At 41.3% G+C, this 15,662-nt stretch overlaps 1 protein-coding gene across 3 annotated transcripts in view; it reads left to right on the forward strand.

Moving 5' to 3' along the window:
* The window catches only part of NIPBL (NIPBL cohesin loading factor), a 153,091-nt gene that overhangs the window by 109,336 nt on the left and 28,093 nt on the right, over nt 1-15,662 (forward strand). For all 3 annotated transcript variants that reach the window (XM_054986281.1, XM_054986280.1, XM_054986282.1), the window contains 7 exons: nt 1,679-1,814; nt 1,920-2,002; nt 10,839-10,971; nt 12,573-12,716; nt 13,822-13,911; nt 14,716-14,930; nt 15,105-15,207. In XM_054986281.1, the coding sequence (XP_054842256.1) occupies nt 1,679-1,814; nt 1,920-2,002; nt 10,839-10,971; nt 12,573-12,716; nt 13,822-13,911; nt 14,716-14,930; nt 15,105-15,207 (904 nt within the window). The remainder of the gene's footprint in view (nt 1-1,678; nt 1,815-1,919; nt 2,003-10,838; nt 10,972-12,572; nt 12,717-13,821; nt 13,912-14,715; nt 14,931-15,104; nt 15,208-15,662) is intronic.

The following is a 15,662-nucleotide window of genomic DNA, read 5'->3' on the forward strand; positions in this document are numbered from 1 at the left end:
TAAAGACACACTTCAGGTGATGTCAAGGGGCATGGCACATGCTAATGAGTTCCTCCAGCTCTTTTTCTATGAAATGACCCCTGGCATTATTATATTATGTCTTAATGATATCTGGAATTTTTTAGAAGAAAACTCTGCTTAATCTATGCTTGACTACCCGCTGTTGAAATCAGTAAAACTTAAGCATATCAACGATTCAGGATAGCAGCTGTGTTGCTTTCAGATAACTACACAAGAATAAGACATGCGTGAATTATGGCACTAGAATTTCAGGACAGCTGCTATAGCCATGGGCGAAGTATGGCTACTGGCTCCCCTCAATAACCAAACAATCTTGAAATGGAAGACCACCACCATCCTTGTAGAAAAACCCACCTGTTTCACAGAGTTATTTTTTGTTTGGGGGGTCAGAAACAAAACTCAAAAGCTGGGAAGTGAGTCCTTACTTTCCAGAGTAGTGATGCCATCAGAGCCTCTTTGACTAACCCTCAACTTGAGACCAAGAGGCAAATCTCAAGTCTTACAGGGTTTAAGCATAACAAGTCAGCATTGTAAGGCAGGACACTTTGCAGGCTGAGTTCCAGAAAACCATTACTTGGGTTGCTATAGCAATTGGCCAAGGTGCTGGATTCAGATTGAAGTATTGCAAACCTAAATAACCCTGCATGGATACAGTTAATAAAGTTTTTCAAAAGTGTGCAAGTAAATGCAAATTATAGAAGTATGCAAAATGGGAGAAGAAAATAATAACAGGCTAAATCGTTAAGCTAGAAATATAGTAAGATTTTCAGTCCTAAATCAGATGTTACCTTTCAATTATGCTGGAGAACAGAGATAAGATGGTGTATAGTTACTGGCTTCTACCCACAACCATATCATTCAGAAGCAGAAGTCTGACCCGTAGCCACAAACAAGTAGCCCGAAGAAGGACAAAACTAGAATAAGAGTTCAAGCTTTAAGGCTACCTGCCCACAATGTGGCCTGACCAGCTTGACCAATCAGAGTTTGGCCTGTGACAACGCGCTTCTGCAGCTGACATGTCTTCACAGGTGGGGAACAAGTCACTCCACTTCCAGAATGCCATGTGTCAATGAGATGGATTGTGGGTATGAAAATTCCCTTCCATGGCCTGGCCTTGAAGCTTCTCTGAACTTGCACCTGTGGTACATCTCATCCTCTTATCTAGCTGGGAACTCAAAATGCTACCCAACTGCACTTCCCCAGAGAAAGCTTTCTTTTGCTTCTAATTAGCACCTAACTAGGTCAAAAATCCAGAACTTTCTTGACAATCATTATTATGATGTTCAGTATCCATCATAAATTTGTTCTGTCTCTGTTTAAGTTCCAAGATTGGTTTACCCATCAAAGGGCTAATAGGCATTGATGGAAAAGTAGGATTTTATGTATGAGTGTGTTTTAGCAGGAATGCTTGCATTACTTTGTGATTCAGTATAAAATTGCAATTTTTGTTGAATCAAGCCTCTCTTCCAGAAGTATTCTATTATTATTCTATATAATTCATTTTATGAGTATGAATAGTGAAAATTCCCTCTATTGTAAATAAGATATGGAATGTACGAATAATTGGAAGCCAGTTGACAATCAGCCGTTGACTTCAGTGTTGTGTTTACTTTGTATTTACATTTGAGGATAGTGAATAGTTTTGTTTTCTGAACAGATTGAACAGCAGTGATACGGACGGAGAACCTATGTATATTCAGATGGTGACTGCACTGGTGCTGCAGCTTATTCAGTGTGTTGTACATTTACCAACAGGAGATAAGGAAAACTCTGACGAGGAATCAAATAAAAAAGTAAGATGTGTCTTAAGTGTTTGAAAATGTACATATTTAGTATGTATGTTTCCTCAGAGAAATCACAACATGCCTTCAATAAACCAGTATTTTGTTCATTTTTAGGTGGATCAAGATGTCCTCATCACAAACTCATATGAAACAGCCATGAGAACAGCACAAAACTTCCTTTCCATTTTTCTCAAGAAGTGAGTAGAACTTGACTGCTTTTGTGTTGTAGGCTTTGTCTTGTGACTAGACATGGGCACAAACCGCAAAAAACCTGAACCATGCGGTACGTGGTTCGTAGCATTTTCACGAACCGGGAACCATGAACTCCCACGAACTGGGGCAGGTTCACGAACCAGTTCGTGGTTCGTTAGTGGTGGCAGGGAAAGGGACATTTAAACCCCCGGATCAGCTGCTTGTTGGGGAGATCCCCGACAAGCAGCTGATCATTTAAACAGGGTCTGTTTAAATGGCCACTCCCAGCAGCGGGGAAATGGCCATTTAAACTGTGGGTGGGGCTTGGCTGGCCGGCTGGGAGTTCCCGGCCGGCCAGCCATTTAAACAGCAGGGCTTGGCCCGGCCAGCCAAGCCCCACCCATGGTTTAAATGGCCATTTCCCCACCACTCTGAGTGGGGAGGCAGCTGAGCCATGGGTTTAAATGCCCCTTTCCCTGCCGCTTTGCAGCAACACAGAAAAGGGCATTGCTGTTTTAAAACGAACCAAACGAACCAGTAGACCAGTTCATGAAAACGATCTTCCATGAACTGTTGGTTCGCGAACCACAAACCGGTGTGGTTTATGGGTTTTTTTGGTTTGAATTCAGGTTCGTGCCCATCTCTACTTGTAACATTATAATGTGCCCATTGCAGAATCAGACTTCAAACTCTAGAGATTACTTGAGCTTTTTCAGGCAGTTTAGACATTGAGCTCAGTCTACAGAAAGATCAGGATTCCTCATGAACAAGTCAAGTTAGACAAACCTTTTTCAAGAGAGTCACTGCCTGATTGCTGTGGACATAGTTTATCTTCGTTTCAGTAAGGCTTTTGATAAGGTGCCAAATTATGTTCTTGTTGATATGTTGGATAAATGTGGATTTGATCCTAATACTGTTCATTGGATATGTAACTGGTTGACAGATTGCATCCAAAGAGTGCTTGTAAATGATTCCTCATCCTTTTGGAGAGGAGTGACAAGTGGAGTTTCTCAGGGATCTGTCCTGTGCCCTTGGTTGTTTAACTTTTTTATAAATGAACTGGATGGAGAGAAAAGGGGATGCTCATTGAATTTGCAGATGATATGAAATTGGAAAGGGTAGCAAATACGGTAGAATACAGAATCAAGATTTAGGATGATCTTGACAGGCTGGAAAACTGGGCTAAAACTAACAAAATAAGTTTCAACAGATAAAATGCATTCTGCATTCAGGTAGGAAAAATCAAAGGCATAATTATAGGATAGTGGAGACTTGTCTTGGCAATAGTCCACGTGAAAAGGATCTAGGGATCTTAGCAGCTCCTACACTGAACATGAGTCAGCAATGTGATGTGGCTAAAAAGGCAAATGCAATTTTATACTGTATCAACAGAAGCATAGTGTCCAGATCACACAAACTGATGGTTCATCGTCATGTCTTTTGTGCAGTCCCACATGGGAACTGCACATGCGCAGAGCAGCTGCGGATGTATCAAAACTCCAAAAGACGCGACTTTCGGGATGGAGTGGCAAGGCACGGCAACTAAGTTATGAGCTCTCTGCCGTGAGCTTCCTGGTTCCTTGGGACTTGAGAATTCGGGCCCCCAAGTCAGGCTGGAACCAGGTGGAGGAGCTCAAGGAGACTGACAACCCCCAGGAAGCCTCTCATGCCGGTTCGAAAAGCAAGGACCAAGGGAGTAGCCAACATGGCTACCAAGCTACAAAAGCCGAAGTCCGACAAGCCAAAATAAATTGAAGCGAGAACTAAGCAGATTCCTGATAAGATAAATAAAGAACACTGGAAGACGGAGCATTGCGACCCTACAAGACTTCCCATCACGTAAGAAGATTGTTTTATGACTTTACGAGGGCTAACCAGCTTGATTGCAAGGCGGTTGCCTGGGCAAAGGCTGGGAGGAGGGAGGGAGGCACGGAAGATTGATTGCGAAGAAAACTCTCTCAGCAGAGGCTGGAAAGCATTAAACCCTTAGAAAATATAAATAAAAGCGAAGCTTCCTACCACTTGGACTAGAGTTTGGACATAACACTTATAAGTAACTTTGAAATGGCCTTCCCAGAAGAAGTATTTTCCAACTTGCAAGAAATTGCTTAAATTGATGACTGAATTAATAACTAAAGCAGATATGATACTTGGAGTGGAAATGGATAGAAACACTACAAAAGATAAGGCAGAAGACATTTCTAAAGGGGCAGACCTAGCTGAAAGAAAACAATGGAATGAGGAAAAGTTTAGCCAGCAAAATGGAGGAACACATTACTACGTCTCTGTAAAAAGACAAGGCCTAAACAAGAAAGGGGAGAGGAAACGAAGCAAACCCATGAAGAAGAAGCCTAGTGTACTGTTTCTGAATGAGGAGAAAACAATGCAACATATCTTAAAGAAGAAGAATGATCAGAGAGCTTACACCATTCTTACTAACCCCTTCCAGAACTGGTTAGAAGATAAAAAGAGTCGTCTTTGGGGGTGCAGATGGGGAAAAGACTTGATGTACCATTTTACAGGGTGGAAGAAGAAAAAACGAGAATGAAATCCAGATTGTGCTCCAATAATCTAGGCTTAACCTTTTATATCTATCTGTCTTTCTAACCTGTTATATTGTTAAGGGATAAGAGAGAGGGGGACTGACGGAGCTTTTTGTTTTCTCTTTTTGTTGCATGTTTGAAAGGGAGAAAGAAGGAGAAACAGATTATGATTTAGGCTCCCTCTCTATGTTTAATGATATGTAATACAAACTTATTGAAAGTTTAGATGTTCTGTAACATGTTATAGATGCAGAGGAGTTAGCCGTGTTAGTCTGTGGTAGCAAAATCAAAAAGAGTCCAGTAGCACCTTTAAGACTAACCAATTTTATTGTAGCATAAGCTTTCGAGAATCAAGTTCTCTTCGTCAGATGCCTGATACAGATACTGGCCAAATACAGAAGAGCAGGAGAGAGAAGAGAGGCGGCAATTAGGGGGGGAGGGGGAGGGAGCAATCAAAACATTCCTTTGCTAGTATATGTAAACATCTTTTGGTGTGTGTATCAGTTGGCTTCAAAGGAGTTTGCCCTGTTAGTTTGTAGCAGCCAAACAGCTAGACCATCCAATTCCAATGTAGTATGGGCCTTCGACAACCACAGCTCTCCCTGCCAGATGCATCTGACAAAGAGATCTGTGGCTGTATCAGGCATCTGACGAAGAGAACTTGATTCTCGAAAGCTTATGCTACAATAAAATTGGTTAGTCTTAAAGGTGCTACTGGACTCTTTTTGATTTTGTAACATGTTAGATTTTGTATATTTCCTGTTAATGGGTTAGTGATAATGTGATAACTGGGTCTTTGGAATTCTTTAATCCTTCCTAGACTTCAGCTACTTTCTTTAGAATATAAACTAATGCTTAAGCCAAATACTTACCTGTTCTTCCCAGCCTTACTATTATGAAAATTCAAATATATAAGTGTAGACGGCTTGGATAAACCAGATGAAAGACCTACCCTCTCTAGAACATAAATTAGTGGGTCTTCCCAACCTCACAATTATGAAAATTCCAATTTATAAGTGAAGATGGCTGGGTTAAAATAGAGGAGAGAATGAGGGAAAACTGGTATAAAAATGTTCCTTTTTCCTATATTGATATATAAATAAGAATCATTTATCTTTCTGCTTATACTCTGTACGTTTCTATTTTTATCTCCTACACCTGGAATGATTAAGGGATTAACAATTTTGGTTACAATGTAAGGGATTGGAAATGTGACTTATGTATAATATATATAAAGGAAAGAATTATTAGAAATGAATTAAGAAATAGAGTAAAGTTGATAGGGCGTAAAGGTCAATTTGGAGAAGTCTTCCTTGGTTCCACAACAGAGGGTAACATTTGTGGGAGCAGTGTGGGACTCCACACTGGCTCTGGTTTTCCCACCAAGGAATGGATAACTTGGTTCCAAGTCACTCTGAACAAGATGCACTCTTTCAGACACCAAAGCGCAAGGGAAATCCAAAAACTGTTCAGTTGTATGGCCTCTCTAACACTGATAGTTCTGTTTGCCAGTCTTTGGCTCTGACTGTTGCAAAATTGGTTTGTCGGGGTATTTCATCCACACTACCAGAACCCGTACAAGCGGTTCTCAGTTCTGAGAATTATTCACAGATCCTTGTCATGGTGAATGGAATGGAACGAATGGAACCTAATATTAGGGACCTTGTTTGGTTCCAGCCCCATTCACCTTTCAGTCTGCACAGATGCATCCCTGTTGGGTTGGGGGACTTTGGAGACAATCAGGTGAAGGGCCTCTGGTCTCAACACAAATCAAAGTTACACATCAGGCTTCTAGAGCTAAGGGCTTTACGGTTTTCTCTGAAAGCCTTCTTCCACCTTGTCAGAGGCAAGAATGTTCAGATATGCACAGACAACACAACTGCCATGCATTATCTGAACAAGCAGCGGGGCACGGTCTCTCTGTCCCTCTCCCGAGAGTCCTCCCTGATTTGGGAATGGGCAATCCAGCATCAGGTTTCCCTGAAAGCCATCCATATGTCTGGGAAATATCAACCCTTATTCCAACAGTGGGGGTTTCCAACTATAGACCTCTTTGCTGCTTCACTCAACAAGAGGTGCCCCCAATACTGCTCTCAAGCAGGCAAGGAGAAGTCATCCCTAAGAGACACTTTTCAAATATCCTGGCCAGGCAGTCTACTCCTCTCCCTCTCATGACTTTAACACTCAGCAAAATGATGAGGGAGGGGGCATCAGCGATTGTAATAATTTCAAGACTGGCTTGCTACTCCATCCTGAAAAGAATGTCACAAGGAAGGATGTACTGATTTCCGCTTTCACCAATCCTTCTTCAGGACAACGTAGTTCTTCACCATGATTTAGAACACTGAAGCTGAAAGTTTGGCTTGTGTCCCCTCTGAAGTAGAATTCTCTTCTCCAGTCAGAAACATACTTTAGCAGGCCAGAAAACCTTCTACCTGGAAGTCATACCTGGAAGTCATACTCTGGCAAGTCAAAACGTTTCCCCCTTTTGGGCTTTTGAACAGGACTTAGCCCCTTCTTCGACACCCTTACCATCTCTATCTGGTCCTGTTAAAGAATCAAGGACTCTGTGAAGGTCCATCTGGTGGCCATCTTGGCCTATCATGAGGAGGTGAAATGTAGGTCCGTCTTCTCCCAACTGGAATGTGAATCCTTTCTTAAAGGTTTGGCTAATAACTCTTCAGTGTCCAAATCCATTCCTCAGTGGAGCCTGTCTTTAGTTTTAGCAACTCTCATGCATAATCCTTTTGAGCCTCTAGCTACCTGCCCTCTCTAATTTCTGACAGCTAAAATGGCCTTCTTAGTAGCCGTAACATCAGCTAGGAGGGTGAGTGAACTGCAAGCCCTGAGGTATGATCCTCCTTTCTTCAGAATGTTTGCAGACAAAGTGGTTCTCTGCCCCAGCCTCCAGTTCCTTCCCAAGGTAGTCTCTGCTTTTCACCTCAACCAGGACATTACTCTGCCTGTGTTTTTTCCTTTGCCTTCTACAGAGGCTGACAGACTCCTACACACTTTGGACGTCAAGTGTGCACTGTGTTTTTATGTGGACAGGACTATTGGCTTCAGAAAGGACCCTAACTTATTTGTCTCCTTCAAGGGAGCTAAAAAAGGACAGAAGATCACTGCTGAAACCATCTCCAACTGGTTGGCGTGGTTCATTAGCGAGTGTTATAAGCAATCCAAACAAACTTACTCTTTGAACGTTAGGGTGCATTCTACAAGGGCCCAATCTACCTCGTCAGCATTTAGATTGGGCATTACACTTGTGGACTTATGCAAGGCAGCCACCTGGTTGACACCATCCATCTTTATTAGACATTATGCAATTAACATAGACTCCAGAAGGGATGCTGCAGTCGGCAAAGCAGTCCTGAAGAGTCTTTTTCAATGAAGAGCAACATGCCCACCTCCTGGGAAAGTCAGCTCTCTAATCTCCCATGTGGGACTGCACAGAAGACACGACGATGAAAACAGGGTTGCACTTACCTGTAACTGTTGTTCATCAAGTGTTCTGTGCAGTCACACATCCCTCCCTCTGGCTTAGTGAACTGAGGGAGGAATCCACTCGCCCCGCCTTTTATAGCCGTGCGCTCTCAGAAAGTGCGCGAAAAGGCCAGTCGAGTGTCTCATGACTTTTGAAGCTTTGTCTGTGGCTAGCCTGTGCATGCACAGTTCCATGTGTGCCTGCACAGAAGAACACTTGATGAACAACAGTTACAGGTAGATGCAACCCTGTTTATCACTTTGCTCTGCTCTGGTTAGACCTCACTTGGAGTACTGTATTCATTTTTGGGTACCATAGTTTAAGAAAGATGTTGACAAGCTGGAACATATCCAAAGGAGGGCAGCAAAAATGCTGAGGGGTCTGGAGACCAAGTCCTGTGAGGAAAGGTTAACAGAGCTGGGTATGTTTAGCCTGCAGAGGAGTTGATATGATAGCCTCTTCAAGTATTTGAAGGATTGTCACATAGAGGATAGAGCTGTCTTCTGTAGACCCAGAGGGTTGGACCAGGAACAGTGAGTTAAAATTAAAGCAAAAGAGTTTTCAACTAAACATTAGGAATAACTTTTTGACAGTTAGAACAGTTCCTCAGTCGAACAGACTTCCTCGGGAGGTGGTGGGATCTCTTTTCTTGGAGGTATTTAAGAAGAGGCTAGATGGCCAACTGACAGCAACGATAATTCTGGGGTCAAGAGGGAATTTTCTTTCAGGCCAGACTGACGGGATCCTGGAGGTTTTTTGCCTTCCTCTGGGCATAGAGCAGGGGTTACTGGGGGAGATGAGGGGGGGAAGTAATAGTGAATTTCATGCATTGTGCAGGGGGTTGGAGTAGATGACTCTTTGGGTACCTCCCAGCTCTATGTTTCTATGTCTCATGAATTTTTAAATGCAGTATTAAAAGTTCATTTTTCTTTTTTAAAAAAGCCAATAAAGTTTGTTAAAAAGTATAGCATAGATGATTCTTTAGTGTTCATTCTTAAACATAAGAACTCTACTGTGTACTTTTATCAGGATACTGTAGTCTGATAGCTGACAATGGGGTCACACCTTGATGATGATTAGTAGTAATCTAACTTTTTTACTTCTTTATGGATTTATTCTGTGAACTCCTGTGTTGTGGCAATAGGCAAAAAGGATTGGCATGTTTTTGCACAGGCAGAAGGGATGCCTACTTCCAATTGCTTATGCAGGCATCATGGTCTCATATGCAAAAACTGCTTCACTGATCAGAATTTCTGATATTGATGAGGCTTTAGGAGATAGCCTGGCAGGAGGTGAAGAATGTGGATGTAGGCCTTTCTGGAAAGCTCAGTAGAGCTATTGGGCTGTTGCCTCTTCCCTCTTTATATGTGTAAGTTTGTTTCAGTGGCAGTAGGACAAGTCACTAGTAGGGGTGTGCACCAGGGAAATATTCAGTGTTCCCGCTTCGGGTTTACCCAAAGTGGGAAAAAGAGTCGGAATAACCCAAAACCTGAAGCGGCAAGCCGCTTGGCACCTCCACTGCCACAGCAGCCAGCTGGGTGGCGGGGAAGGCTGCAGCCAGCGCCTCAGCTGTGGCCAGCAGGGCAACAGGGAAGACCACAGCCAGCGCCTCCACCACCCATGTCGCCTGTGCTGCCGCCCAGGTAAGTGGGGTGGTGGTGGGAGGGAGCCCTTTAAAAAGGACCAAAAATTTCCCGAAGCAACCAGAATCGCTTCTGGAAGCTTTGATTCAGTATTTCAAAATGGGGCCATCATACTGGCCCCAATTTGGAAATACCGAATCTTTACAAATCGGGCCTGATTCGAGTTTTTTTCTGAACTGGGAACCCGAAGCGCACACCCCTAGTCACTAGTTGTTCTGAAGTAGAAGCAGCTAATTGAGTGAGATCAATGTGTGTATAAGTCTGCATAGATGGTACTTCCAAGAATATATAACTTTAACTTTAAGGCCTCAAAATCTGGAACAAGATGCTTGAATTACAAGGGAGAAGAAAAGCCACAGTAATTTTTGTAATAGTGCTCTTTTTTGAAGGCTACTGTGGAATCATAACTAGGAAATAATTTTTAAAGGTCCCCTCTACCTCCTCTCCACTCCCCCCACAGTAATTTGAAGAGTGCCATAACTTTCTTGAAAACAGAAATCCATATTCTATAATCTTGTCTGCCTAGTTGAAAATTGGAAACTTCAGTGCAATTCTAACCACTTTCTCAGCCCACCTATTGAACATGCCCTGTTTTCTCCTGTCACAATCTGTAACTATCCAGACGCTTGACTGTCAGCAACGGCATTTGATGCTGTAGTCCAGATACTATATTCTTTTATACTTTGAATTCAAACTTGAGGTTCAGATAGATTTGAGGTTGGTATCCTATGCATACTCAAAAGGAAATAAGTTACATTAAACATACTGGGATGTACTGTAACGAAATTGTATACAAGTTGTTTGAGAGACAACAGAAGGATCCAGGTAGTCAGATCCCACTTAGAATCCAATGGGCACTGGGCTTGGGAGGCAGTTTTTGCTGATCCCCAGTTCTGTGGGAATCTTCTCATTCCCAGCTATTACTAGGAATCTCTACCCAGGAAAAATACTTTGGGGTGGGGGAGCTGCATGAGAGGGGAACTGAAGAAAATCATACTTCGTGCCTGTGGAAATCTAGGTAGGATCCTTAACACAATGTAAATTATTTTTCTTTGAGATTTTAATAATTTGTTCTGGTTTTGCAACATAGGAATAGTTTGGTTGTTTATAACACAGTACATTTTGTGATTTGGAAATTATGCCTTATGCTTTTTCATTGTGCTTCAAACAGATGTGGTAGCAAGCAGGGGGAAGAGGATTATAGGCCGCTGTTTGAGAACTTTGTTCAAGATCTTCTTTCCACGGTCAATAAGCCAGAATGGCCAGCTGCAGAGCTGCTGCTTAGTTTATTGGGACGATTATTGGTAAGATACCTAGATTTTTTTGAAGCAATAATTCTGCTTTTCTTTAATAATGACTTGACCATATTAGTAGCATATTAAACATTCACAGATTCTTGCATAGTGTAATCTTCACACCAATCCTGATACAAGTTAATGATGGTCTAGTAGGGTTAATCTCTCCACTTCCCCCTCCCCCAGGTTTCACTATAGAAACACCATCATTATAGAAACACCATTCATTTCTTCAGATATTGTTGCTGGATATCACGTTTTTGTATGCCTTATTTCTTAACAAGGCAAGGAAAGATGGCTAATCCTTAAGTGACTACATATTTGGTGGCAAAATCTCTGAATCCTTGTCCATTGCTACCAGACATTGTAAATGTCTGTTGTTGCCATAAAACTTCCAGTGTAGGGGAGTGAATACTTCTACATGCTCTACACTTAGATCACCATCAGAGGTCTTTCTCTGGGTCAGTCTTGGAGGAGAAGCTACCAGTGACCACAGGAACAGGGCCATCTGTACAAGTGGCATCAAGTCCTTGGAAACGTTCCCGAACAATCTTTGCTGTTGATATTTAGGCATCTGACAAACACTTGATTTTATTACCTTAAGCCTTTAGTTTGTAGCCTGCCTAAAAACCTGATTCTGTTGTGATGACTGTTGTTTTGATGTTGTTGGATTGATTTATGTTTCATTTATAATTATTGAGTTTTTAAAATAATAAACGTAGTCCATCAGAGGAGCTAACAGTTGGCTTAGAACTTACGCCTTGCTAGTATGGAGCTCTTTTCCATTGGAGGGGCTTTCCTCCACTGCAAAGTGTGTTGCTCTGGCCTAGGCACTTCTGCTCCTCTAAGACCGATGTCTTTAAATGAACTGGAACCAGAGGAACATACTCTGCTATGGAAGAAAGCCGTGTACTGGACAAGGTGTGGTGTAAGTGGAAGCAAATCTTTAGAATTCAAGCCATTGTTACTAATTTCATAGCTATTATTAACTGGGAAATAATTTGAAAGTCATAGTCCTAACATTCCACGTATCTGTTAGGTTATCAACAGTCTACATTGTCAAAATCTGCATTCAGATGTTAAATATAACTGCAGTTAAGGGAAAATGTGCGCAAACCCAGCTTGTTGCCAGGTATGCATGCGTGCCTCCCCTACTTCTCTGATTCGTATCCAGAGAATCACAGTAAAGCACCAATGCCTGTAACTGATCTGTTTGGCATTTATGGACCTAAGAAATAAATGAGGATTTTTGAAGTTACTTTAAGTTATCAGATTTCTAAATCATGAATTCCTGCAACTGAGCCAGCCATATTGCGGCCAAAAAAGATGCAGTCATTAGCACAACATAGTTTTATTAGGTTAGAAAAAGATGACATACTGTTGGTACCAAAATGTGTTTAATATACCTGTTTTATACTAACTCAAAGTATTATTGTTGTTTGCCTCAAGGTTTTGGGTTTAAATGGGCTAGAATTTAAATAAAAATACAAAATAAATAATGTCACTTGTTACCATTACAGTGTTTAGGATAGGATCAAGCAATTATTTGTTGTAAGCATTGGAGAGACAAAATGTAATCATTAACTTGGTGATGTTATTGTTGTTGATAGGTCCATCAATTTAGTAATAAATCTACAGAGATGGCTTTAAGAGTAGCATCACTTGACTATCTTGGAACTGTAGCAGCACGATTGAGAAAGGATGCAGTTTCTAGCAAAATGGATCAGGGATCTATAGCCCGAATTTTGAAACAGGTTTGAATGAAGCTTTCTTTTATCAGTTAAGCTCATCTCACAAATAGTAATAGAGATAAGTATTCTTTAAAAGTTTATAGCATACTGTTCTGAACAATTATATAAAAATGGTGTCCTGATACCTGGTCTCTGTGTCTGTCAAAAACGAAACGATCACCTCTTTTATGCTACTTTATGGGGTGTGTACAGTGTGGTAAATTGATCCTCAGGAAATCAAGAATAGAGGTATTTGGATCTCTTTTATCTTTATTAATAAGGAGATATCTTTATCAATGTACTTTTTGAGAGAAGAATGGAAAACTCTACACCCCCCATAATATAGGCTCCACTAACCCATGGACAAAGCGATTGCAGATGCGATCTGTGTTTCCCTCCCCCTAGCATTCCCGTCTGACTCCCGGACATGAATAGAATAATAGCCACATGCATTTGGGAGGGAGGCTACACTGAAGATGGGGAAGCTGGCAAAATTATCCTTTCCTGTCAGCACAGTTCCACTGATGGAAGAGACAGGAAGGGCAGAACCCGACTCATGTGGCTGTTGATCCGTATGCATCCTTCAGGCCCAGGGATTGACTTTCTTGGAGTCGGATGGCACAGCTGAGTGGAGGGAACCATGTGACAATTCTGACCATCAGTGTCTTCACTGTTGAATTGCTGGATCCAGCCATGATTTGTTCAAGTGTATGATGAGCCTCAGGCAGATGCTTCTAGGAGACTTCAACTACCAGGCACAGTTTTGTCAAGGTCACCTAGATGTACCATTTGTATGAGCTGGTGCTTTCACGTGGGTAATGTATCTGTGGCTAACTTAGTTCCCTGATGGCTGTGACATGAGTAAGAGATTCAAAACAAACAAAAAGGTGTCTTCATATATATTATCTGAGTTCAAGTCAGATCAAATTGATACCAGAAATAGCTTTGTGTTCCATGATTTAATTGAACCATGGCTATAAGTGAGTGCATCCTACCAGACCTTGTCATATGTTCCTCTATACTATGTAATTTAAGGCATGTTTAGTACACAAACCTGAGAGTTTTTCTTTTTCCTGATGTTGATAAGATGGTGAGAATTGACTTTAAAGTTCAGTATTATGTATTACAGGTCTCGGGAGGGGAAGATGAAATACAACAACTGCAGAAGGCATTGCTAGATTATTTAGATGAAAATACAGAGACTGATGCATCATTAGTGGTATGTCTTTATTATAATACAATCTATACAAAACTCATTTCATTAGAAAGATCATGCAAATGTTGGGATATTGTAACACAATGATTTTAGTAGCCCAATCACTCAACTTTTGAACTAATTCAAAATAGATAAAGGTCTGGAGTCACTTTGTTTAAAAGAAGATGAGACACTGTATGCCAGTGATTAATTCTTCCTCTTTCCATGCTTCTGGCATTTTCAGAATGGAGAAATGCACATTCTTCCTATGCAGTGGCAGCCTATTTATAGTTGCACAAGTGCAGTATAGTCAATGGAGGAAAAGACATGTAGCACCTCTTGCTGATAGTCACATCTATGATTGGGTGCTCCTTCAGATGTTTGGAGAACAAACAAGTCAACAGCAGTCTCATAATCTGATGAGTCTCATAAGTATGGGGAGCGGATGTGGGAGTTGCATACATGTTATGGTCACTTAATATGCTTATGCATCATTTGCTTGAACATAAACAGCAGTAGGAACTTCTGTAAAGTTACTCAAAAGAGCAGAATGTCTGTACTTTTCAGTCATATTTAAAAGATCAAGAGGGCATAGTTCTGTCTTTCCTGCAAGCAGATACTGTATCACTGAGCCACACCCTCTCCCCAAAGTTGTCATTGACCTTGTATGAAATGAACCAGTTGTATTAGTAAATGTTACAAAATACTCATATCAGTAACCCTAGAACTTGGTTTGACTTTTTTCCTCGAAACAGCCTGACTTCTTCCTCTGTTTCTTTTTAAGTTTCAATTTGTTGTTTTCCTCCACATTCTTGCCTACCACTCCAGTTTTCTCGGAAATTTTACATAGCGCAATGGTTTCGGGACACTACAATGGAGACCGAGAAAGCAATGAAGTCTCAGAAGGATGAAGATTCATCTGAAGGAACGCACCATGCAAAAGAAGTTGAGACGACAGGACAAATCATGCACAGAGCAGAAAGTCGCAAAAAATTTCTTCGTAAAATCATTAAAATCGCACCCTCTCAGTTCAGTACGTTAAAGTGAGTTCACCAAAGAGTGTTCTTTTTGTTTCATTTGGCTTTTCCATATTGGCATATTTTGTTGAGGAAGTGACTTCAACAAAGAGTGTTCTTTTTGTTTCATTTGGCTTTTGCATATTGGTATATTTTGCTGAGGAACATATACTCAAGTAACATTCTGCTGCTTCATTACAGGATGAATTCTGATACTGTGGACTATGAAGATGCTTGCTTGATTGTTCGCTACTTGGCCTCTATGAGGCCGTTTGCCCAGAGCTTCGATATTTATTTGACACAGGTAAACTGTGCCAGAAGTCTTAGTGAAATACAGTTGGTTTCCTGGTTCCAAACGCTTATGGGGTAGTGTGCAATATCTGTTCATTGTTGAGCGCAGGTATTTAATAGGTCATAACATCACCACATGCTTCCATAATTCTGTGTCAGTTACATAAACATTTTTATTTATCCTGCATGTATTTCATTCCTGCTCTAAATAGATTTCATCTGTGTCCTTTGTCAGGGGTGAGGGGATGTATAACAGACTAATTGTGGATACCTTCCAGTGGGATTTACATATGTTTATTTGCATTCCTAATATGGCTTTGTAAACTGTCTTCACTAGTCACTGCAGAGTAGCTTAATGACTTTCGGTGGCTTGCTTGTGGTGAATGGTTTTGCCACGAGGACAGCCGTAATTCAATAAGTAGCTTTATATCTTTCAGGGGAATATGAGCATGGGCAAGTGGGGTGCCA

Source organism: Eublepharis macularius, chromosome 8 (assembly GCF_028583425.1).
Source record: "Eublepharis macularius isolate TG4126 chromosome 8, MPM_Emac_v1.0, whole genome shotgun sequence".
Taxonomy (NCBI): Eukaryota; Metazoa; Chordata; class Lepidosauria; order Squamata; family Eublepharidae; genus Eublepharis; species Eublepharis macularius.